This window comes from Bombus vosnesenskii, unplaced genomic scaffold (assembly GCF_011952255.1).
Source record: "Bombus vosnesenskii isolate JDL3184/JDL3185 unplaced genomic scaffold, Bvos_JDL3184-5_v1.1 scf7180000013265, whole genome shotgun sequence".
Lineage (NCBI taxonomy): Eukaryota > Metazoa > Arthropoda > Insecta > Hymenoptera > Apidae > Bombus > Bombus vosnesenskii.
In genome coordinates this window covers 8,644,597-8,669,910 of record NW_022882925.1, presented here as the reverse complement: position 1 = coordinate 8,669,910, position 25,314 = coordinate 8,644,597, and the positions used below count along the sequence as shown (strand labels likewise).

Below are 25,314 nucleotides of genomic sequence, written 5' to 3'. Positions count from 1 at the left end.
TATTAAATACTGAGCATTCTTATATATTGACTAAAATGTTTCCTGCTTCTAGACTCGTGGTCGACAGAAAATTCGACGAGACACTACCAGACGAACGACGATCGCGTGTAGTGCACGTTACAACTTAACTACTACGGTAGCTTCGATTCCGAAAATACGTCAAGCTTGACGAAGTGTTTTGTTGCCTTGTCGTCGAAACAAATATTCACTATGAAACTAAACGAAGCGCGACGTTCGATAAAAAATATCATTCAGCACAATGCAATTCCTAGTTAATGCGAATACCAATGCAGCGAGACTAATCGTTCTTGGAAACAATTTTTTCTTGTTTATTCGTAAATTTCGATACGCATTGAATAACAATTTTTCAATTCTTTTCATAACTATCGATCTCTCATAAGTTCTCGCAATATACTTTTGTAGGAAAGGGGTCCCATTTTGCAGCGACAGACAGCAAAAGTCAATCGGAACTGCTGTGCGCCCGTTGACGGATAATCCGACGTGGGTACTTTCACAGACGAACTGCAAATGGTTTGGCCATTTAGGGCGAGTAGCGTGCGGTCGAATAGCAAGAGATTATTCAAGAATCAGACTTGTGCGATCGCTCGAGATCTTGATATTCAGTTTCGCGTACAGTCAGATAGCATAGAATCGAGTCGGTTGCTGGTTCGAAGAATGAGGGGAAAGTACCCAGAACCGGACTGCGTTCGGGAATATTCGAAAGGAAGCCGCATGGTCGCTCGTCCATCGAGGATCTTCGAGATTCGCATCGTTCGAAGGCGACTCGACTTAAAAAAGTAAATATACACTAACAGCTTCGAGTTGCTTTGGAATCACGTTGCGAATCTCGGATCCGATTGTGATAGGTAGACGCCTCGTTACCTAGATAGCGAACGTCGAGTTCGCCGGGAGTCACGCGAGAATCTCGAGGATGCGAAAGCCTGACTCCCTAGAACGTTAGATTGAAAAAGTTTTTGCTTGTGTACGCATGTCCGTCTTGTGTTAACGTAAGTGTGAGACATGTGTGGAGCGGGTGTGTAACGTGTGTGAAATTCAACGCAACGGAGTGCGTAGTGTCTATGTACGTATTGGTGGTGTGTGAGAGAGAGTATGTACCGTGTGTGCGCTTGTACAAGCGTGTACAGAGGGACAACAACAAACGATGTCCGCCGATAGAAGGGAAAAAAATGTGTGAAAATGAAGAAAGATGCTACGCTAAGACAATCGTCATCATCGTCATCATTTCATCTGAAGTCATTCATATACTCGCGTCCTCACTCTTTCTCTCCCTCTCCCCCCCCCTTTCTCTCTCTCTCTCTCTCTCTTTCTCTCTCTCTCTTTCTTTCTTTCTTTCTTTCTCTCTCTTTCTTTCTTTCTCTCTCTCGCTCTTTCTCTCTCACTGTTTCCGCTTGCTTACGCCGGATTTCTCTTACGAGCTAACAAAGAACAGTATTTTATTTTTTTCTTTTGTTTTAAACGCCGCGCTATCGCACGCCATCTTATAATCGTAGTATAAATCCCCCGTTTTATTTAAGTTGTCGTCGATTTTACTTACTAGTGATACGGATAATAAAATTCACTGGCATTGTTTTGAAACATTTTGGCAGTTCATTGTGTGTAGTTATTATTTTTACTTATTATTCTCTTTTTTTGTTTTTTTTTTTTGTTGCTTTTTCAGTTTTTCAGAATATTAACGTGTGCGCTTTGCTCTTAATCGTGTGTTCTCTTTCGTCTGTTTCTATTCTGTTTTTTTATTTCTCTCTACCTTTTTCTCTCTTTTAAGCACAATAAAAGGAGCGGTGTACCCTTCTTCAGCTTCTCTCTCTTTTGTTTGTATATCTCTCTTTCCTCTCTCTCTCTCTCTTTTTTTCTCTCGTTTTTTATGAGATTCTCTGGCTGGTACGATCGTACGAGAATCGAACGAAAAATCGTTTCGTAATCGTGGACCGTACCGGGCAACTCGATTTATTCTTTAACAAATTCAAACCCTTCGACGGTTCTCGGTGCTCTTTGTTTCTATGTTCTGTCTCTTACGTGTGTACGCGTGTATATGTGCGTGTACGTGTATGCGTGTTCGTGTTTCACACGCGTGTACGCAGATTTATTTGCATCCCGTGCAACGATTATTGAAGCGTGTTTCAAAACCGAATGTTTTCGTTAAAATTTTAGTCAAACTATTCGTCACGTCACTTCAGCGAAATAGTTTTCAAAGAATAAAATACTTTTCACAACGTGGTTAAATAGATAGCAAGTTGTCTTACTCAAAAGCGACACTTTAAGATAACTTAATAATAAGAACAACAATAACGAAGATATTTTTCTCTATTCTCACTATCGCAAGAATGCAAGGAAAAGTAATATCCATGAAAACGAATAAAACGTAATATTTCCCAACTATCAGATATCGGATTAAAATTAACACTGCGATTAATAAGAGAATTACAATTTCTAATATTCGAAAATTTAAATATATTCGTTTAACAAACCTGAAATTGGATGATTTTGATAGAAATTATGCAACGCAGAAAAAATATGAGGAAGATATAACTACTTTCGCTTCACTAGTCAGTTCAGCGTCAGCATGTTGCATATATCCAATTTTCCGCAAAAAATTGCGTCAGCTCGAACCGAACGGAACTCGAGACTCGCGATCGTTCGCGTTCCATCCCTATCGCGGCACAACAAATGCCAGAGATGCACATACCTCGGCGTGGCCGGCATGTTTGTATGCGATCGTGTGTGCATGTAGGTGTGAGCGCGCGCGCGCGTGTCAGTGTTCCTTTAACGCGCCTATGTAGGCGCATTTTCAACGTGTCTCGCTAAGGCGTCCTCTTCGAATGAACTACATAAAGATATATATATGTATACATATACGTATCTCTTTTTACGTATATATATATATCTTAAATAATACAGAGAGCCTAGTGTCCTCGTATCATTTTCTTCCTATGAACAGTGCGGATCACCCGAAGCGGGGCGTAACACATGACTCTCAGGCTCGACTTCCAATCAGCTGGACAACCAAGCGTAGGAGAAACATCGTTGTAAACGTTGTTCGCGTAATCCTAGCATGGACCAGATTGTGGTAGTCATCATCGTCATTGTCGTCGTCGTCATTGTCGTCGTCGTCATTGTCGTCGTCATCGTCGTCGTCGTCATCGTCGTCGTCGTCGTCGTCGTCGTCATCGTCATGTTCGCGTCCCTCGCCGTCCGCACCGATGCGCAACGCACGATCCTCGTCGACCGCCAACGTGTAGTCGGCTATCTGTACTTTTCTAAATCACGTGACGATGATGTGCGGCGCCGACAGTAGGACGGTGATGGTTGCGATGATGGTGAACAGAGTAAAAATGATTAGGCACATTCTGTCGATCACCATCGCCGCGAACTTCCAGTCATTCGTCACCTTGGTGTTCAACTCCTCGTTCTTCAGCTGATCCGTGATTATCTGGAACAGGAAGCCGTGTATGATGTATGACGCTCGTTTTCAGGAAGTACGGTTTTCATGAAAGCGGTTGTGTTAGAGGAAATGGGATATTTGTCGTTGCAATGGAATGCTTTGCGATCCTTAGACAGGTTATGGGTCAGCGTGGCCGATTAATATTTTTGATTAAACAGATTAATGACTAGTTCCACTTATTAAATCAATCTAGATTTTCAATAATTAGTTTTAATGGTACTCGTTAAATCAGTCTAAAAATTTTAATCGGTCAGTGCCCAACATGTGTATCTTTGTAGACAGTAAATTAATAAATACGAAACTGATAATGAATTATATAAAAATGAATTTGCGTGTAACATCATCGCTCGCTAAATAGAAGATGTTTATGTATGAATATTTTAAGAGACGAAGCCGTGATCTAAAACGAAAGTAAGTTACCAGTGCGTCAACCCCTAAAGTCGTATCTTTCGCTCTTTACATTCGCGCGCGCGTCCCTTGAAATATTAATATATAATTGAGAATCCCATGTGTACGTTTGAAATTACGTCGAGCGCATTTGCTGCTCTGTCGAATGCATTAATATAAATCACGATAATAAGCACTGGAAGTCCTAATTTATCCTTTAACAGATAGACTCCCTCTTGAACTGTGATCGCTCTGTGACTTCGAAACCCTCCTACTATCCTCTTCTGGGACCAATTTATTTACTTAGCGTATAATCAGCCCCATGAAAAATTGAAAATCCCATGATTATTATACGATAATCCCCATAATTGCGTGTATAATAATTACCAAGTTAAACAATTAATTGCATCAAAGATTTTTTGAGCCAAATACTTCTGTCAAGTGTCGACAATGGCCATTTTCTTTCTAACTCCAGGAAGGAAATGTACAATAGAATTCCCGGAACTGGTCAGAATACACAATGACCACGCAATTGTCTAAAATTGTCTCTATCATGGAACCAGGACTGATCTTGAAGTTTCTATCAAATATTCGGTTTATAATTATGAACACCGATAGATTTCGAGTGTTTGACTTTGCCGTGTCAGTTCTGAAACTCGAGAAACAGACAGGCTTTAATAATCCTGCACAAACAGTCATAGAACAGAGAATGGTTTCACGTTCGTCAGCGAACCTCGTTGGTACATGTTTCGGTATTATACTACATGCGAGTTTACACGAAAGTTTCTCCACTTACGGGTAAATTAAAATGAGTGGTAATTAGCCGAAGCATCATCGCGCATATTTCACAAGAACTCGCTAATTGTCATCCTCATTATTATTAATGGCCGACACTTCTTTCTATTGAAAATAAAGTAGGAGCTCAAGTTTGTAAACATTGAAGTAACTAAGAATGTATACGCTCTATAAGAGAGACTTTACTCTACTTTTAAGCGTAAATAACTTGAGAAAAGAAATTGTTCTTGGAATAAATACTGTACTCAGCCTAAAAATTTTTTATCAAAATTAAGAAACAAAAATATGAAATATAAATGGAACAAATAGGTTCAGTATTTTTTTAAAGAAAAACATACGATTAAGGTAATTCAACGTGAGAAAATACGAATGATGGAAACAGTTTCCGTTAACTCACAACGACGACTTTGTGAGAAACATACCTTAATTTCTTTGAGGATCATAATGAGCTCGTTTCGGGCACAGAAACACGCGTTTTGAAGTATTGTTTCGACCTGGGGACCTGGCGTATCTGGCGGATGTGGATGATGATGCGGCGTGTGACCGATCTGAATCGCCCCCGGATAAGAGGAGTGTGCCAGTGGCGTTGAGTGTTGATGATGCGGTGTTGCAGCGTGGCTATGATGATGATGGGGCGTCGTGTGAATGTGACTATGCCCATGGCCCATCGTGTGATGGTGAGGGCCAGGGGTACTGTACACGTTATTCAGGAGATTATTATGGGACGCCAGAGCATTGTCCTCGAGATCCAGGACATTCGCTAGGAGGGATTTGCTGCTCCTCTGACGAAGCTCCAGGTCACCGTGACTCTTACCAGCACCTGTTTTGAGAAATAGTTATAGTAAGTGAAAGCAATAGTTGATTAGAGTTTTTATCGCATTCGGTCCATAATGAGACATAAAATGGGGGTAGGATACAAAGGGGAGACAAGAGTCGATCTATAAATACTATTTTATTTTAAATAAAGTCTGAGAATTTTTTCGAATTCATACGTACATGAAAAACAAATAAATAATTTACCAAGGATATCCTTGGAATGGCAATAGTATAGCGTATGTACATCGTTGGGAATCAGTTTTTGAAGAGGAATAATAGTCGTCTTTAAGAATTCTTTCGATTTTATAAGAACAGAAAATCAAAGAAAAGAAACAACTTCGAACTACTCTAAAAAAGTAGTAAGGTAGTATATGTACAACATAGCTACTAAAGGAGAGAAAAAAATGTAAAAGAAAGAAGAAATGGATTCTGGCAACGTTTTACTTTCTTGATAGTATTTGTATATCTTCAAATATGTTTATATACATAACCTAAAATAAGTCGGGTTCGAAGTGCTTTGTGCACAATTTAGTAGTGTGTGACTGAGATCGGTGTTTATATGACATAGAAAAACATTTATATAGATAATAGTAAATGTTGTCAGTACTTGTGTCGATGCTTTTTCGTGTCACTAAATTACCGGTGACTGGAGACGGTTTCTGAGACTTTTGTGCCTCCCTCTCTTCTTTATCACTAGGTCGTGACATACGAAGTACACATGGCAGCCAATAAAGGAATACCACTCTCACCTGAAAGATTGAAATATAAATAATATAATGATAAAATTATGATCGATGAAATACAGAATACGAAATAATTGGCTATTATTCTTGTATGCTTTCAACATTATTACCGAATTTTTAAACTTCCATATTGCTTCAATTCTAAAATTAGATATTGGCTACATGAAATAATATTTAACAAATTAGAAAATTAATAGGAAATATCATTCATGCGATTCTTATAACCCACAGGGTATAATAGACAATAAAACTCGTGTAAGGTGGAAACTTAGTGTTACTCGAAAAAGTAAATCCAGTTAATAACTGAAGTAAACCTAAAGCGTATTTGGAAGCACATGAACTTAGGTTAATTGAAGTCATATGTGCGGTGAAATCAGAAGTATTTACTCTTTGTACATACACAACAACACTTAAGTGTCCCGAAATATTCTCAATATGATGTTATAATCTTCAAAAGTTGAATAAGAGTTTCTTTATAACTCTAATTAATCTGATGAAAAACTTGCTTACCCATTCAGACATTTCATGAGTGTCAGAGTTCCGGTGATGATAATTTAAAATAAGAATGGTGCTGACTACACTGCTGGCCACCATAAACATGATACAGTTGAAGTATGTTCCTGTGAAAATATTAAATGTTTCAAGAAAGTATAACCAACGTGATAAACCGCCAAATTAAAACCGATCGTTCTACTGACCAACTCGGAAACCGCATATCACTATAAACAACATATCGAAATTGTGAATTGATTATAATTCCATCAGTCTCCATCGAAATATCAACCACAATTTCAAAATCCTCCCTTCAGCTATCCCCGATCAAGGTGTCAATGGACGTTTGTTGTCCCAGCTTCGCGTCTAACCTGTACGATCTGTTACTACTGTCAAGATACTACCACTGTCAGTAGAATAGTTCTGACTGCAATAGGGAATCGTTAGTCGAGGATAAAGGACTGTGCACAACAAGCCTCACTCGTATTACGATAAAGACATTACGAACAGATGTATGTGTAACATGATCCAAGATCTATGTATAAACCTCGAGTACGATAGATCTTATGCGAACAGATTTACAAAACACTAAAGAATATTCTCTGCGTTTTGGAGAATGTCATAAGAATATATCTCGACAGAAAATACGATTCGCTTTTTCCCGATCACAATATTGGATTTTTTCCGAGGGAATATATCAAACTGCAAGCAGAGATGAAATATGGAAAAATGGTTTCTGAAAATAAATTTTGATCTCATTATCAAAATATACCTGTTAATTCCCGATATTCTATCAAGCTTGTATTTCGGATTTAAATATTATATTTAAGAGTACAAATGGATTTTCGAACAACAAAGTTATTCGATGAGATCCATGTTAAATATCTTTACATTCATTTATGAAAACAAAACGTTTGATCTCTCAATCTTCGAAACTTTTTAGTTTAAACTTAAATACAGTTTCATACATTTATCGCGCAATGATCCGATCCATTGAAACATATTCGGTTATCGATGCTGCGCTATAAATTATTTAATGATGAAAAAGAATGTGATATTGTGTAAGAGAAAATACGTTTTCCAAAAAAAAATAAGATGATTTCGTTGTATTATATAATTCCAGCATGGGCTTCGACCCAAATTTCCAATGAAAGTACGAAACCGAGTATGCACTAATCCATCTTTCAATACGCGGAACGTACACATGAACGTTAAATAGCGATAAAATTCCCTGGATCATCTCCAAAAACATCGAGGTGCCATAGAATCTTCCGAATTCTGTTTTTAGAAACGTTATCCGTCTCACTCTAGGCACGTTCCAATATTTGAAGTCTTAGGTGAACTATAAATAAAAGATCAGCCAACTTGTGTCTTTATATTTATGAAACGCTCCATTGCCCCCTGGACGAATCGTTCAAAAAAGAAAAAAAAAAGAAAAGAGAAAAGAAGGAAAAACCTGATATTATCTCCACCACGGGAACGATTTTAAAGGTACCGAGTAGGTAACAACGAAGTAGTAAAAAAAGGAGTCGAAAATTGACGGACTTACCCAGCAGAGGCACGGCGTCCGAAGTCGCTGGCATTGTCTCGGCCACCATATTCAAGAACACAGTGAGGGATAAGAGAATGGTTACCCCTGCAAAAGAGGTTCGTTCGAGCAATTAATTATCACTGTAAAGCAACTCGATAACCAAACCAGATTAATCCACAACAGGCTGAAAGGTAGGCAGCTGTTGATGCTCGAGGACTCAAAAAATATTACGAAGCAGGTAGTCCTGATCTTTCCTATCTTAAACTACACGGACTATGTGTTTCAAAGTCCCGCGGCTTGGTCAGTTATTATCTGTTGCATTCTATCATCGTTGAAGTATTAGACGCTTAATAAATTGAATAATGAATTTGTTTGGCTCTTTTTGTCGTATCCATCTTTTAAGTCTTTAATTTCTTGCATAAATATTTGAATTTTTGTAGATAGATAATAAAAAGACTAAAGGCAGAATCGAATTACCGTTCCTGAGCGATAGAGTATGCTCAAGACGAATTTTATTTTAAACTTTACCAATTATAGTATGAAGTTAAGGAGCGAGTTTAATGTTTCAACTATATACAATCCCTATCGTATAACTAATTTACGTTAGGGTCAAGTAACTGGAAATTAGAATTTTGCTTGTTAATTGGTATCTACAAACTGAATTTTCAACTTTCTAAGACGTTAGTTACTTTCACGAGGAACGTTGAAACGTAGATATGTTTATCATTTTTAAAAGGATCGTTCCGCGTATATGAAACGCAAAACTACAGAAGGCGATCAATAAATTCCAGTATTTCACTGGCGTATGAATGTCTGCGATCGACATCGACGCGACGGTAATTTCCCATACAATTCGATACGTTACGAGAACTCGACTGAATCTAATCACGTGAGCTGTTATAGTGTGTTTCGAAGCCTGCAAGGAATTGCAATTATGCTAGCTAGCGATTTGAACTTGCCGGGAGAGAGTAATCACCGGAATTTCGAGTAGAACTCATAACGAAATAATGCAATGATTTCGTGAACGCGTTGGCGTGGTCGCGCACTAATGCTGAATAACTGGTCAGAGTTTTACTAACCATGTTTGGCGACATAATTATAATGCTTTAACGTCGGGCCATGCCAATCGACGTTCAATGTAGAATTATCAGAAAAGAAATAAAAATTCTTGAACCATTTACCAGCTTCCTACTGTAATCTTAACGATAGCACAGACAACGATAGATACCGTTTAATCTTCTGATATGCAGAAGCGGTAATCTAACTTGCCTAGAGAAAGTTTCTCGCCGGAATCGGGTGGCAAGGTGAATCCCAGAACGGCCATGCTGGCAATCAGGACACACGGCACGATGAGGTTGAAGAAATAGTAAAGAGTCCGCCTTCTGATGATAACCACGAACGTTATATCTATATACGGTTCTGGGCAGCAATTGTAATAAATTTCGTTTCTTTTACCAGGTACTCCTGTAACAAGAAAAGAAAGAATAGAATCGTAGATTATCTCTGTTACAATCGAAACAGGTTTATGCTTATGCACGCTTATTTATAAAAAATAAAAAAATAATCTGTGATCATACAGTGTTGAGTACAATACAATACAACTCGATGTTCAACGCGATATAACTGTCACTTTTAAATGTACTCAATAACTATTCTGTGAATGAATGTTTCGTAGAATGTACAAAATATTCTTTAATTGTATGACTCTGTGTTACTCATTTATAAAAAAAGGAAAAAAACGTTAAAAATATTAAGTTTTCTTCAATTCTCGTTGAAGTTTTTATTTTCTAGAAACTGTACAACTCGCCAGACAACCAGGGCAACGCAACGATGATAGTGCAACGAGCGTAAAAGTGGCAAGTGTTTAGAGACGACGGATTCACCTAGGAAGGAAAAAGCTCATGGAAATAAAAGGCTATTAGGCTCGATAGCGATGACTCAACTATTTTACGCGACGTACACTATGCACTTGAAGTATCTCGAGCAACATAGCGGAAGAAAGACCGCGACTTCATTTTCAAGTGTTTCTTCCGTTATAGCCACATTTTGTTCCGGCTGAAATCACTTAAGATACATTTTTGCCTGCTTCATAAGCTCTCTATGCACGTCGCGTATGTACCGGCACTTCGCGCGTATACGCCACAGAAATAAAACCTACGTGGCCGCAAAACGTGATACTTTTATTTTATAATTTGCATCTTGTAAACACGTGCGTTCTCTCTAGATACAAGCAATGCTGAAATTGTTAGGAGAATCACAAACATCTTACATTCTATTTTTAACTTTTCCGTTCATATGAAATACATATTTCTTTTAATTTTGATAGTTGGGTGTTTTTAATAATGATATTGTGTTGTAATTTTTCTTTGTACCTTTATACTCTGCCTTTGTCTCGTTGCTTCTTACGTGTTTATTCTCATTCTTTCTCTTTTTTTTTTTTTTTGTACATATGCACCTTCTGCTCCTTTCAACTTCTTTTCTTCATTTTTTTCCTGTCCCTTGTGTTAATCTGTTATATCAAAGAGTTTATCACGTAAATAAATAAATATATAAATAAATCAATAATACTGTAAAAGAATAGCTGACCATCAAATGCGATTATTAATCTGTTAAATGCATCGAAAATTTGATAAAGAATCCGAGAAGTATCTTAAGAGTAACTTGGAGGAAGTGTGCACCATCTTTGATCGAGATTCATTCAAGTTAGTTATGATTGAAATAATTAGATTTCAGCGAGAACACGGACTTTGGAATTAATTTTCACCCTGGAACTCTCGAAGACGTTACAGCCACATGTAACTCTGATGAAAATCTGGATTAGATAAAGCTCCCCGGTAGTAAGATGCAGCTGGTCTAGACCTATGAAAACGATTGATCACGGGCTCCTTTGTGTCCTAGAACTTGCCGAGGATTTTAGAATTGCTAATCGTCCAAGAACTGCTTTCACGGTGAGCAAACTGCTCGCCCGTGCGAGGAAACGAACCCCGATAAGGGTTGTAAAAACTCACCTAACAGATCCCACTCGCCGTTAGTGATGAAACTGCTGATGTCACCTCCGCTCTCGTCTTGCAGTTGCAGGTCCAACTGTTGAAAATTTATTGTCATCGATTAGAAAAAAGTTATTATGACTGCAGTGCGCAATAGTTTTCATCGTGCAAAATACAATTTAAGAGCTTACGATGAAAACAAAATCGATTTTCTCGATATTCTGCTCTGTTAACTCGCATTAATTATTAACATTCAATATTTAACCATCTCGCAAATTTTTCCTGTGACTAGCCCTCTTTAACATCATGCAACCTGCAGCTTATCTTTTATGTTCGAAGGTAATTTCATTGTTATGCATCTAATGGATATACTTGTATATTCGATGTCAGGCATAGCAAAAGGGAAAGTTGCATAAAACGAGACCGATGAAATCAAATATAATCTAGGAAAGCGTTATACATATATTTCACTTTCCTTCCTACCACTCCTACCTTTGCTACTTCGTTCTGCTTATTGTCCTCCTTAATGAACCTTCGAGCATTCTCGAATTCCATCGTACCGTGTAATTCACAGTCTCAATTTTAATTATTCAGAATGATTACAGACGACAAATAAAGATAGGTCGCACGTTTTCAACGTATTATACAACTACAAGAATTGCAAACATTTTATCCCTTATTGCGTTCCGTATTTCAACAATTGCCGAGATTCGAAAAAATTTACAAATTTCTATATACCCTACTCATTTTATGTTGAAGTAATTGCTTCAAGAAAAACTCTACACCTTTTTCTTTCGTATATCCGTGACCTGGAGACCGCTGTTACAAAGAGAATAGAATTTAGTTAAAAAAATTCAAAATAAGGGGAAGTATTGTGCCCTTGAATATAAATTTTGTTTTGGATTACAAAGTATAGAAACAAAAGAGCTATAAGTAGATTTCTATTGCTGTTTCTTGTAGCCTTCAGCTAGAGACTTAACTTAACTTTTTGGTAATGTCCTTTGCTATAAATATATTAACGTGCTCCCTATCATACGTTCTTCTATTGTATTGTAACACTGAAAGAGTGAGGATTTGGATCAGCATACACTATACCTGTACTTATATCTATACTTATTTCAATATATTGTTCTATTACGAATTCATCCACTCGTTCTTCTTTCAGTCAACCTCAACATTTTAGAAAAAAAATTATTATTCCGCGTGTTCATAATTCGGCTGGATTCACGAAAATCTATAAACTCATTGTGTTTACTTTATACAAAAGGTAGAATTAGTATATGTTTGGAGAATTTTCGAAGTTAGACAAAAACTGTGAAAATCAAATATTTATATATTATATTTATATTTCGAGATACGCAGTAATATATTTTAAGAAACACGTCAAAATTGTCCATTTTGTCGCGCAATTTTACGTTTCCCTTTTTCTAGCGATTTAAACAGAAGCACCACGTTGAAGAAATTTTGGAGCAGTCTATCCAGACATTGTATTAACCAATTGAAACAGCTAGTGAGAAACTGCATTACTGAGAATTCTCCGCACGCTACGCTGTCGCATTTATTGTTACCCGAAATGCACCTTTCACAATTCACGAATTTTCAGGAATCCCCTTGGAATAATGTTTTCCGGAAGCATCGCTGCATTTACATCAGATTGCTAAAAAGACGACACTGCACAGACACTTTAACGACATTAACGGCTTATAGGATTAAATGGAGTCCCGTCCAAAAAGTACATTTCGATTCTTTAAATCCTATTCATCTCATATTATACATAGTCCTGCCACAAATTCTGTTTGCAATAAGAATAACTTTACAGGACGAGGACGAAAACGATACTACGGACAAGTTTTTACGGTAAGCTTTTTGCTCTAAAGTATTCTAGAAATAATAATCAAGGATATCGAAATTGGGACATTCTGGTTGTCAGACTTCTGAAGCGATAAATTTAGGTACATAAAATCGTTCCCAATCAACAGTTGAACCTCGTCGACAAATGCAAAATCTTATTAGAGCATTTAATATTTGCCAGCAAAAATACACACAATTGAGAAATTTAATTTTTTTATCTTTCTTATTTTTTGATTCTCGTTATGGGAACAGAATCTGTTGTATATTTCCAAGCTATTATTTTCCAACATCTTCAAATAATAAGGCAATATTCAGTTGCAACTACCTTCTCCTAAAGTAATATTCCCTGATATTTTTTCTTAAAAACACATGCATAGAAAACACTAGACAACAACAAAAACAAAAAAAGAATTTCCTAACGTTTTATGTACCACGTGTCGCGTCGAATCGTAAAATATCGTTATGTACTTAGAGAAATTTCTTTTCCCTCTTAAGAAGTTTGGCATGTCTTAGCTAAGTACCTTGACTATAAAAACGCAAGCGGAAGATTAAAAAAAAACGGATACGTGCTGACCCATTTCCTATGGTGCGGTATCCCCTACCTGAAAACCGTCGTACGTCCAGGAGCCGAATTTCATCTCGCAGCGCTGATCATCAAAGGGGAACCACGTAATGTCTATCTTGCAAGTGCTTTTGAATATGCCGGGCGGTACGTATAAGCAGGTCCCATTGTTCTTCACGACGACGTTCGTCGGATAAGTGCCGTCGAAGCCTTCGTCCGCGCTGTAACCAACAATCGTTATCGTTAAACGGGTTCCGATTAATGTTTCGAACAACGTTTAGCCCTGCCATTAAAATCTTGAAGCAGAAAAGTGTTACGCAAAAGAATTTGTTAGCACCGATTACTTAAAACCTGTAATATGGAAATTTTGCTGATAATATTAATCAAATCGCGTAAAAAGATCATGGTGAAAAGTAAAAGATGAATATTTTAAACACGAATGAAGTTATAGATTTTAATGTAGCATACAGAGACAATCAAAGTTTTCGACTTAGCGTGGTAGCCTGTTGAATTTATCGCAGTTGAAAGTCCCGTGAAATTATGCAGGTTATTGGATAAAAGTCGTGATTAATGATTCGCACGATATTAAAATTTGCACGTAGATTCGTATTTATTTATATACTTCAACATCTTTTCACTAGTGAAATGCAAAATATAGGAAGAAGGGCCATTTTATCTCTTTTGTCTCTAGCGATCCTTTGCTCTCGGGGCAGGTGTTTCCTAAAATTAAAATATTGAATTACGCCGGATCTAGTTACCAATTCTGTTTCATTGTGTGATCGATTCATTCTATTTGTTGCAAGCTAAAGAGCCCTGAATTCGCTACTTTGTTACTGACTTTAAAATCGCAATGACTAATGCTTGTTATGATGTTCAAAAATGATATTTAATTACGACATTTGAAGGGCAAGCATTTCTCTGAGCACTCGCATAAAATCAAACATCAAAATTTTAATAAAGTTCAGGCAGCTATGTCAAATAATAAATTTAATTTAAGATCTCTTGTATTTACCAGGTATTATTCGCACGAAGTCAAATAAAATTTTTATAAAATGCAGGTAAATGTAGGAAATAATAATTTCAGAGTCCTTCATGCAATTCTATTTAGCAAAAGATATTTTCATATATTACTATCGAACTTTTATTGCGCGTATATTTCATTGTTCAACAAGAATCGAGAGTAATTTAATTATCAGAATAGCAACGTATCAGAAGAATCTTAATGAAACGGGTAGCACATTGAAATATTTAAAGCGAATTGACTTACTCAATCGCTGTCCATCACGTATTATAAATTAATGAATCTCCCAGCCTACTTGTTCTTCCATCTACGGTCAAAAATATAACAGTACGAGAGCGTCTGCCTTGAAACGGTATATATACAATGTAATTAGCAGACAGGCGTGTGATTTATTCGTCGTTTCTGCACGTAGTTATTGAACGCAATAAATTTATTACCCATTTAGAAAGCACGGTCATCGAGTGAAGACCGATACCCTTTCCTGGGAAAAAGTACGGGATGTTGCATGCAATTAAAAACTTAGTAAAGGTAGGACGTCGCGTGATATCGGAAAAATGTTATTCGTCAATTAAATTAATTAATCTTGAACGCTTGAATACGAAAGAATTCACATATAAATAATAATTTTAAAATCATAAAGGATTAGGGAGAAATATATTATCGTTCTACTCTACGAGCAAAAAAGATACTTCGAACTTCGACAAATAACGTGAAATTTCAAATTTCTGAACGCAATAAATTCTGCTAGGCTATCTATATTATATACTATTTTTAACTTTTTTGACCTACATATTTTGATACAGTGTCAAGTTATTAAGCAGTAAATTATTATCGTTAGATTCGCAGTCACTACGGAATGAGTTAATTACAGAAAATTCCCTGTGTTCCGTTGTATCCCAATTGTAGTAATATTGTGCCAATCTCGTCTAAAATTCTATATGAATTCGTTACTATTTTAAATCGATACTCTGCCATTTTCTGGAAACAGTTACATTTGTGCTCGATGTTTCAGCTTCAAGCGACACGCTGGATAGATAGGACCATGAAGCAAGCTATGACGTTGATCTATCGACAAACGGCTTTTTGAAGCTTCCACTAAAGCTTTTTCTTATCTTAATCTCCTCGATTCTTTCTATTTCCTTATTCGCATCGTTCAAAATACTTATAATAACATCCACGTTTCCTGGAAAACTAACTTAAAAAAAATAATTAATACCCTGTTGTAATTATTATTGGAGAAATTATAGAACACGTGGAGATTTAGTTTCTTCGCATGAAGCTACAATTTATTAGATAAAGGGAGAGGAATAAAAATACTATTTTTTATTGATCTTTTTAAAAAAAAACAAGTCCATACGTCAGTGTACATAGTACGCAGATCCAACTAAAGTTTTTATCAGGGTATCGTATGAGTTGAATTTTGGCAAATTCTCCTCGCCACTTTATAATTTGAAACTTCAAACCAAAACAATGATTAGGGAGAACGGTAAGCATTAAACTGAGAATCATCTAACTTATAGGTTTGATCTCCTTCGCTCTTCCAACTTGCTTCATTTAACCACAATGGTAGCAAATCGGGAATTATTGGAAAGTCAGAGAAAAGATAGATTGCTCATTCGCTATCTTTCTGCATTTTACGCCCAGACCTCTCATTTCCTTCAAATGGCTTTCAACATAGTTGTATCCACAATGCCGAAAGTATATCGACATTTGATTGATCGAAACGTCCATAAAGATGATTGAAATATTTCCGAAAACGTGTTTGCGCTTAAATGAGATCAGATCTATAGAGTAAAAGGAATTCCAATCTTTAGAAGTAAAGATGCTTCTCGTAAATTATTTTCTCTTGATGCAGTTACTCCGCTACTATTGGCCTTCTTTTTACTTCTTTTACTTTACCAATGTCTGTTGTAGTTGGCATCAAAAAGACTCATCACAAATAGAAGGCATCTGTTTAAACGAATGAATTTCGACTTCCTAATTCTAAAGTAGTACACATGACCAAGTTCGTCAGGACTTTTCATTTTTCACGAGACAGTAAACTCCATCGATGAATAACAACTCTAAACTTAATCACCCCGTTCTCATCGCTTAACCCATTCTCCCGTGATCCCGAAAATGGGCAGTTTCCCAACAGTCACGTAACACTCAAAAAAATACGCCAGCATGCCTGCCACTATTTATCCTCGTAATTGCGAGGAATTCGCACGGAAAATTTGCGCCTCCGCACCAGATGACCCTGCGAAAGTCGCTCGAGTATCGTTAATGAACATCGGGAAGCTCTTCGCTGAAGAAGCAACGCGGTGGACCGTTCGTTCTCAATTATTGTTTCTATACTCGACTCGAAGCTCTATGTCTAAGGATGGACAGCAAACAGGGAAATATGATTTTCAATGGGATGCATCGGGACGATTCCACGAGGCACGGATATAAGGCGGGTGAATGGTATACATAATATACTCCCGCATCCAGGCGACTAAGGATTGGTTGGAAGCCGGCCAGTTGGCCGCAACCCAATCCGTTATTTCATTCTTTTTGAATCCACCCTCTGTACCACCTCGTACTCACCCTACTGCCTTGCCACACCCACTAACACGACTACCATCCTCTCAATCCCCATCATTCTGCCGTTTCACATCACACTGCACTCCCTGTGTGCTTGCACGTTTCTTTCCGCCGCATGCTAAATTCGCATAAGCGGCCATCCCCTTTGACAACGAAAATTAAATTCCCATCGAGAGCCCTCTGAGCCCCAAACTGAGGATGCCCCAAAATGTGTATGCAGCCTGACGCAATGATATTTACGCGCGTCGACCGCGCTATGAATTAGTATCGATTTGCGTTTAAACCTAGTTCCTGTTAGATGTAACATTCGTTCCTGCAAACAGAGCGGCTCAAACTAGGTGTAAGTAGCAATCCGCTCGGTAGAGGCGATTTTGAATTTTAATAGCTCGACCTCTCGAACTGCCAGCCTGGTCGAGTGATGAATTCACTAGTGCGGGATAGATCAGCTTTCGGGATCAATTTGTATTTATTTAGGACAGGATGGGTTCGATGTAACATTAGATACGGCTAATTGTTAATCCTTTTGATCTTGTCAGTATCTATATACGTTAAGCAGCATCCATTAAACGGACAGAGAAATGAATCTGAAAGAAAAGAAAAATTAAGAAAATTTTAGAATCTGTACCGACAAGCTTAATCGGTAGGAGCTGGACAACGTAACTCGAGTGGCATGCTTTGTATTAATTTTTCAGTTATTCAATCTGTCGATTTTCCGGGTAGTTGGTTCGAAAGAATCGCAATTCCTGCCTGTATGGCCCGATTAAAGGTATGGCGCAAGAAATGGTAGAAACCGTTCTCTTCCGATAGTTAATGTTTCGATTATTAGGTCAGTGGCGTCGATCGATAGAACCTTCGTCTTCGTTTTCATTTTTAACCGAACGTCCTCGATAAAATGTCGCAAATGATATTGGTATACATTAGAGAACATTAACAATTTACCGCGATTTCATGCAACCACGACTACGCTCCGATAAAGTTCGACTCGATACATTCCGGTGCTCTGGTTCTTGAAAGAAAAGGTAGAGGAAAAAAAGAGAGGGGAAGATTCATTTCATAAAGTTCGTCGCGACTGTTTGTGCCAGCATCGTTTCGATAATCGACAGGTATCGCTCAATGCATATACACGCAAAATGCATGGCTGCATCCCAGGGCCGCCTGTATTTATACAAGCCAAGTCCGACCAGGTAAATAGTTTCGGTTCATTGGCCTTCAAACCCTTTCCAACGGCACTCGAACGGTCTCGTGTATTTGAGGTACACACAGGAAGCTGGAAAATCGGAAGGCAAGAGAGATCGTGGTCCGGGTTATAGGTACGGATAAAAAAAGGACCGACGCTGGACGGGGAGTTGCAATTGGGTTCTTTGTGTCGCGGCATTATTCGCGAGTTTTGCGATCGCCAAAAAAGACAGCTGTGCTCGTAAACGGAACAAGATTAAGTGGAAACGAGTGCAGTTACGCGGAACCCACCAGTGAATCGCATTTCGTTCCATTCATTTTGTGTGAATGAACTTCTCTCGTACAAAATAAGGATGAAACAGAGCCACTTGTGCTTCTTTCCTCAAATTAAATACCAGTTAAAACGATATCGTGCAATGAATAAATGCTGGCGAGGTAATTCAAAAACAGGATTTTTTAAATTACTATATTATCTTAATCGAAATCGATAACACAAAAGAGAGTTGCAAACACGGTACGTAGATAAAATGAAAAAAAGGAAAAAGTTGAAATTTGGAGTTCTTCTTAAAATTTTAATGGAGCATCATTTTCAACATTTTTAGGAATAGGAAAATCTATTTTTCGAAATTCGCTCAGGATAAAAGTAGACACGTAAACGATTGTAATAAAACATAGCAGACGAACGATATAAAAAGGAATCCTTTGTCACATGCTAAAGTGGAAAATTCCTCAAGGTCACGTTTGAGAAACAAAATGTCAAATGCAATATGTTAAACAGTCGACCGAGTTTCGAAACGATGGAATATTTGTGACGTTTGAAAATCGCTACGCTGGATTTCCCATTTCTCCCAAATCTTCGTCGTTGTAGAACATCATTGTGAATTAAATAGCTGTTTGCACCAAGACACCATTGTCGATCTGAAATTCTCTGGTGCAACTGAATCTGCAGATATAACTCCATTATTGCACGACATTTGGCAAAGCCACTACTACCAGATAATTCTCGAAAATGTTCTCGGATTCGCCGTATCAGCCGAGATTTCCCAGTCGTACTGAATGAAAAATCACTTTGTACCTTTAGCCAAACTACTTCCTCTCGTGTTTCTACCTGCTACGTGCTTTGGTGACGAAAGCCTTTCGATTTTCCTGATATTTCATTACGAGGATTCCGTCGATGTGTGCCTTTCTATAGCGAAGATAATAGAATTGTGTCGTTCACGAAGAGCTTCATTTTGAAAAAACTGAAAGTACAAAATAAAAGTCGTCTCGATAAATTTACAGCGTGTTTCGTTGCATTTACACGAGTTACTAGATCCGAGAATCGTTCCAAAAGAGATGTATCACAGTTTGAAGGGTACAAAGTTCATGAACAAGCTGTTGCAACTTCCTCGGCTAAAATAAGCTGAAAAGAGTGGAGCTTAGAGCGAAAGTGTTATCATGAAAGCTGATAGTAGATGATAAAGTGAACGCGTCCTTTTGAAACCGATATTCTTGAGATTTGTTCGACGTACGAAGTACCAAAATACCAAATTGAATGGCAATTTAAAATATTTGGTACATACATCGTCACTTGGTGGTGTACGGCTTTTGTGGTGAAATACTGTACATCGTTGAATTCTAAAAGTGGTCACATGTGATTTCTAAAAGTGTAACCACATTTTCCGACCTATCGTCGACGACTATCATCTAGCTGTTAAAAACAATACATTTGCAATATCTGTTTAAATACCCCTAGCTAATATTACGTAGGCAATAAGACACGGAAGCCTCTCTCGAGGACCCGTGTCAGGCATCGGTGTTTGCGGCGGTCCGAGTGCCAATAATCTAAACATTCCCCGACATCGAACCGTCGATGATTGGTTGGTTTTAGTCAGTCGCCGAGAAAACACCAAGAGGTCCAGACCCGTGACTTCGGTTGACTTCGTCACATTAAACATTTAAGTAAACGAACGCGACTTTTTTTAAATTATTTAGCCCTCTTCCTAAACACATTTTTTCTTTTTAAATCGATCATACTTGAATTAAATTCCATCAAAAATTTTCAGGTTTACGGATGTATGTAATCCGAAAGCAATTTAGGTGTAATCGTGAATGCATAAATTAAAGAGGGGTGGGGATCGATTAAGCGTTCACGTTCATTCGAAGCAAATACTATGGAGCTCGGTAGATGGGTTATTTAATTTAAGTAGACAGATCGATCGTCTGTTTTACACGAAAGGTTAAGGTTCGAAACGACGATTTTCCAAGGAAGTAGAAGACCAATGGAAACGCTAACGCGTGTCTTATGCACATCGATGAACGACTTCTTGAATGAACATCCTGGGAAGAGCCTGCCACTGTGAAAATGTATTGAGTCACATGGGAATCACTTTGATTAAATACACGACGTTTCGAGGAGGTAAACGTAATAGTAATGCCTAAAGGAAGAAGGACGTGGCAGCGGTCCTGCAAGTGTCACCACAAGCTGTATACGATAATTTATGAGTAATACACAACAATATACAGCAATATCAACAATATATACATATATATATATATATATATATATATATATATATATATATATATATATATATATATTACATATATATATTACATATATACAGGGTGGTTGGTAACTGGTGGTACAAGCGGAAAGGGAGTGATTCTACGCGGAAAAAGAAGCAGAAAGTATAAAATAAAAAAATTTTTTTTAATTTTTTTTTTAATTTTTCCATCGAGACAACGATTTACAGTGAGATCCGCTATAACGTATCGCACGCGTACCGAGCGAAAATTCAAAGTCGATTTTTTCGAAAACAAAGCCTCAAACGAAAAATTTTTATTGTATATTCTCGACTTCTTTTTTCGCGTAAAATCACCCCCTTTTCGTCTGTACCACCAGTTACCAACCACGCTGTATATACATATACATATATATGTGTATATATATGTATATATAATACATGTGTATAGCACATTCACAATGCGAGCAATGAATTCCACCTGCTCGATTGTATCTATGATATCTCTGGCACTGTTCACGCTCAGGAGCTTGAAAACAACTTAATCTTCGTCGAATGGAAAGGGATGAGGGTGGCAAACCGATGGATAGAGGTTGCTAGCATTCGGAATTATACGCTACCGATTCGCACTTTCCGCCACCAACTACCGATATATTGTCCAACGTCCTGGAAACGATCTCTCAATATCTAATTACTGGAAAGTCATGCGGCCATGCCTAGCCAAACTGATTTAGGCCTCAATAAGCCGTGCCCGCTGCGGTCGAAACCTGGCCTCTTTCCTTTGGATCTGGTTGGCTGCATTCCACTGAAAACGGTAATTGAAGTGCTCCTAAACATTGCCGTAACCCCGTGTGGCTAAGTGCTATTTACAGTTCGGCACGCCTTGTCAGACGTTTGATGACAGGAAATTTATGGGAGCCTGAGGGAATCTCTAGTTTCGAGGATACCCAATGGAACAGAGGAATTTATGACAAGTCTATGATAAGGTTTCCGCGTAAGACATTGCTATAATTGTGGCGAACTACAATGTGCGATGCTCGCTTATATTTCGATGCGTGCAATAAAATTGGCATATATATATATATATATATATATATATATATATATATATATATATATAATATTTGCATGTAATGTAATTATGTGGTGTGCAATGTAATTTTCAATAAAAGAATTTTTCACTTATAACAATTTGTATATTCTACGGACACGTAATGTTGCATTATAAAAAAACGCTCCGCTATAGAAAAAATAGAAAGAAAGGAAACGAAAAAAGCACATGCGTCAGTAGTAAGTATGGAGTAAATAAAGGACTGGAAATTTTAGATAGGAAGATGAAAGTTTTGGTTTACCACGGAACACGAGGACCCACCGTGGCAGTTGACAATTAGTAGCCAAAGCAGAACGAAATTTCGGGCCATCTGTAGCAGAAATTTTGGTGACCGCATATCGATTAGCGCGGCAATCGAAACGCTATAAAAGTTCAGACATCGAGGTACCAGAGGGTTGATGTTCATTACGTATCCGCAAACAGGATAGTAGGACAGTACGGTTAAAGGAAAAATCGGAGGACGAGGCCCAACATGGACCGAAGAGGGGTCCAGGGGTAGGATTTAATCTGCTTTGGCTTGAATTTCAAAATACGCGATGGCTAATGCATATTGCCTTTGGCTTCGTTCCAAGTTTCCTATGCAGTCGAACCTTCAGCAGCACCTCTTCTCGTTTCCCGTCTGATCTCTCACTCTGTCTTCCTATCCCACCAAACGATTCTACCCCACGGTCTCTATCCTTGTCGCGAATGTAAACTCATTTTGTCATACATTAAGCGGGCGTATGCTGCTAACTCTCGACCTTTTCGTACCATCGCGACATTCTCGCGTTCCTTCAAACGATATTTATGCCATATTAATCGGATATCTCCTTTATATGCGCCTGCACACGAGTGTCATCCTGGACCGAACACTGTTTGTGACGGTGGCCTAATATCCAGTCGGTGACACCGGTCCGACCGACGTCGGAAGTCGGTCATCCCAAATGAAATTCTACCCATAGATGTTCACTTGTTCACGGTTACTCCCTAGATCGCAAAGTTTGCATCAGTTTTAGACCTAATATAGATCGTGTTCGATCTATCAGGTTCGACTTTCGAGAGGATGCGTATATTGGATATCGACAACTAGTTCAATGGATGTATATCAGCTTTCGAAAAATATTCTGTGCTCTCAGTTTTATGTTATATTTCGTAACATTGGAAAAACTTTAAGATAAAACTGTGGTTTTTGCATATATAAGACTAAAAACAGCGAATTTTCTTCGACGCGTAACATCCTACACTGATAACGAATTAAGAGGTTCAACATTTCAAAAAAAGCTACTTTGTTCTTTTTCCGTTTTTACGCTTCGCGTAGTGCTATTTTTTTAAATTAAAATGTGTTATCAAATCATTTTTAATCGTAACATTCTGAGAAAATTTGTATTTAAAAACTAAACCTACAATGAATACAAATCGACAGTTCATCTATAGATATCTTTTTTATCGAATAGAATTTGATTTATAATTGGTTAATTGATTGCTGAGTGTGGAATAATAATTATAGAGGTTGTGCAAAAATTCGATTAACAGCGATTGAATTGTCCTACCGGAACAGCTGAAACAGGTTTAATGTGTTTAGGATCATTTGTTCCGACCGGAAAACGACCGGTAATAGTCTCATCAGAGAACATTCTCATCCGGAAAATGCTTGTGATTGCGTTTTTGCACCCTATGTACTCTACATATACATCGCAGGAATATCGCCGGAATAATCCTCAATGGAATTTTATAACCTACTTCATCGCATAACACCATTGAATTTGCTAAGAAATTTATTTAATTTCGATATTTTATGCTCCAAAAAATGGCCCAAAAGTTCAAGTATAAGAAACTGATTGCAAAATACCATGCGGAATTAATCTGACTCAATTAACTTGGACATTAAAAAAATTTATCACGAAAGCTTCGCCCTGAATTGCATCTAAACCAATAAGCGTTCAGAGTATTTATTACAATATAAGAATAGTATGACTGTTTTTTAAAGGATGCAAGAAATAAATCAAATTATATCCCTTGGAATAACTTCATAATTACCTAGTCACAAAGTTTTTAATTTTCTTCAATGAATTAAAGCTTTTAATCCATTCGTCCGAAGATTAAAAGAAACTTTTCGCTGGATGTATGTTATTACCTCCCTATTTTATATCGCGATTCTATTTCCGCGCTTAACACTCCAAGTTTAGATAAATAGTGAGATTCTACTGTTATAAAAATCACGATTACGTTGATAAATCAATGTTCGATAAGACAGAAAACAGTAAGAATATTTTACTGATTTATACAAATGAAAATTTATCATTGTGCGAAGATTATCCGTCGGAATGAAACCCCTGAAGTCAATAAATCCCGTGACTCATTAATTTCTCTTTCTCTACTCGTGTTTACCAAAGTTGCCCGTGGCCTAATTAATGAATCTCGCACTGCTCTCTGAACACAAAAGACAGCATTGTCAAACATTGGATTTGCATTGGATGGTAGAATGAAAGTAGAGCAAAAGTCGTCTAGCACTCGCTATGCGGGGTGCCAATTAACGGGATCAACGAATAATTGATTAACCAAGTTGGCTGTTATTTCACAAGGTTCGCTATACGTGATATATTTTAATATGAAATATGTTATAAATAGATATCCGCGAATTAATTTCCAGTTAATTTGCAACCCAATTGAGTTAATTTCCAAATGAATAACGATAGAGGATCTTTGAAAATGAATGCAATTCCAAAGCATGTTTCTCAAATATGATTTGCCGAGACGTGTTAGTTCGTGGCAGAAATGCAGGAACTATTTGCTTTGTCCTTAATCCCTGGTGACTAAAGGAACGCAAATCTGTGTGCACGGATTGCACGACTTCCGATACGCAAGTGCGAACGACGAAGAATAATTGAGTCTAAAATAGCAAACAGTTAAGCGTAGTTAAATTAGAAAGACGTCCTAATAAATTTTCACAATTATCGCGAATGGCGATGAACATACAAATAAGAACAAAATTGCTATACTATTATTGGGCTAAAACAGAAGAAATTACAACAGAGATAAATGGAATGAAAAAAAGGCTCGTGTGAAGATCGAAGTTGGTAATTAACGGAAAGAGTATTTATGAAAATTACGTTACGGAATGCATAATTTCGAAACCGTTTCAAATATACATATGCGGGAAATATAGCGACGGTAAACACTCGTTTATTTGCTAGGCTGTGCACTCGTGAATTAAAAGTCATCGATCGAAAATGTTTATTCGAATGGAAATTAGATGGGACGCTATACAAATATGCAAATAGTCTGTTTATATTAACCTACATTATGTCGTATGATGTAATTCATATAACCGAAA

At 37.5% G+C, this 25,314-nt stretch overlaps 1 protein-coding gene across 3 annotated transcripts in view; it reads right to left on the bottom strand.

Moving 5' to 3' along the window:
• Positions 1–1,457: 1,457 nt before the first annotated feature.
• The window catches only part of LOC117243052 (neuronal acetylcholine receptor subunit alpha-7-like), a 164,892-nt gene continuing 141,035 nt past the window's right edge, over positions 1,458–25,314 (bottom strand). For 2 of the 3 annotated variants that reach the window (XM_033510213.1, XM_033510215.1), the window contains 8 exons: positions 13,665–13,845; positions 11,233–11,308; positions 9,494–9,688; positions 8,243–8,329; positions 6,712–6,821; positions 6,066–6,207; positions 5,065–5,462; positions 1,458–3,448 (listed from right to left, as the gene is read on the bottom strand). In XM_033510213.1, the coding sequence (XP_033366104.1) occupies positions 3,281–3,448; positions 5,065–5,462; positions 6,066–6,207; positions 6,712–6,821; positions 8,243–8,329; positions 9,494–9,688; positions 11,233–11,308; positions 13,665–13,845 (1,357 nt within the window). In that variant the 3' untranslated portion in view covers positions 1,458–3,280. The remainder of the gene's footprint in view (positions 3,449–5,064; positions 5,463–6,065; positions 6,208–6,711; positions 6,822–8,242; positions 8,330–9,493; positions 9,689–11,232; positions 11,309–13,664; positions 13,846–25,314) is intronic. The other variant, XM_033510214.1, reaches the window with a different exon arrangement.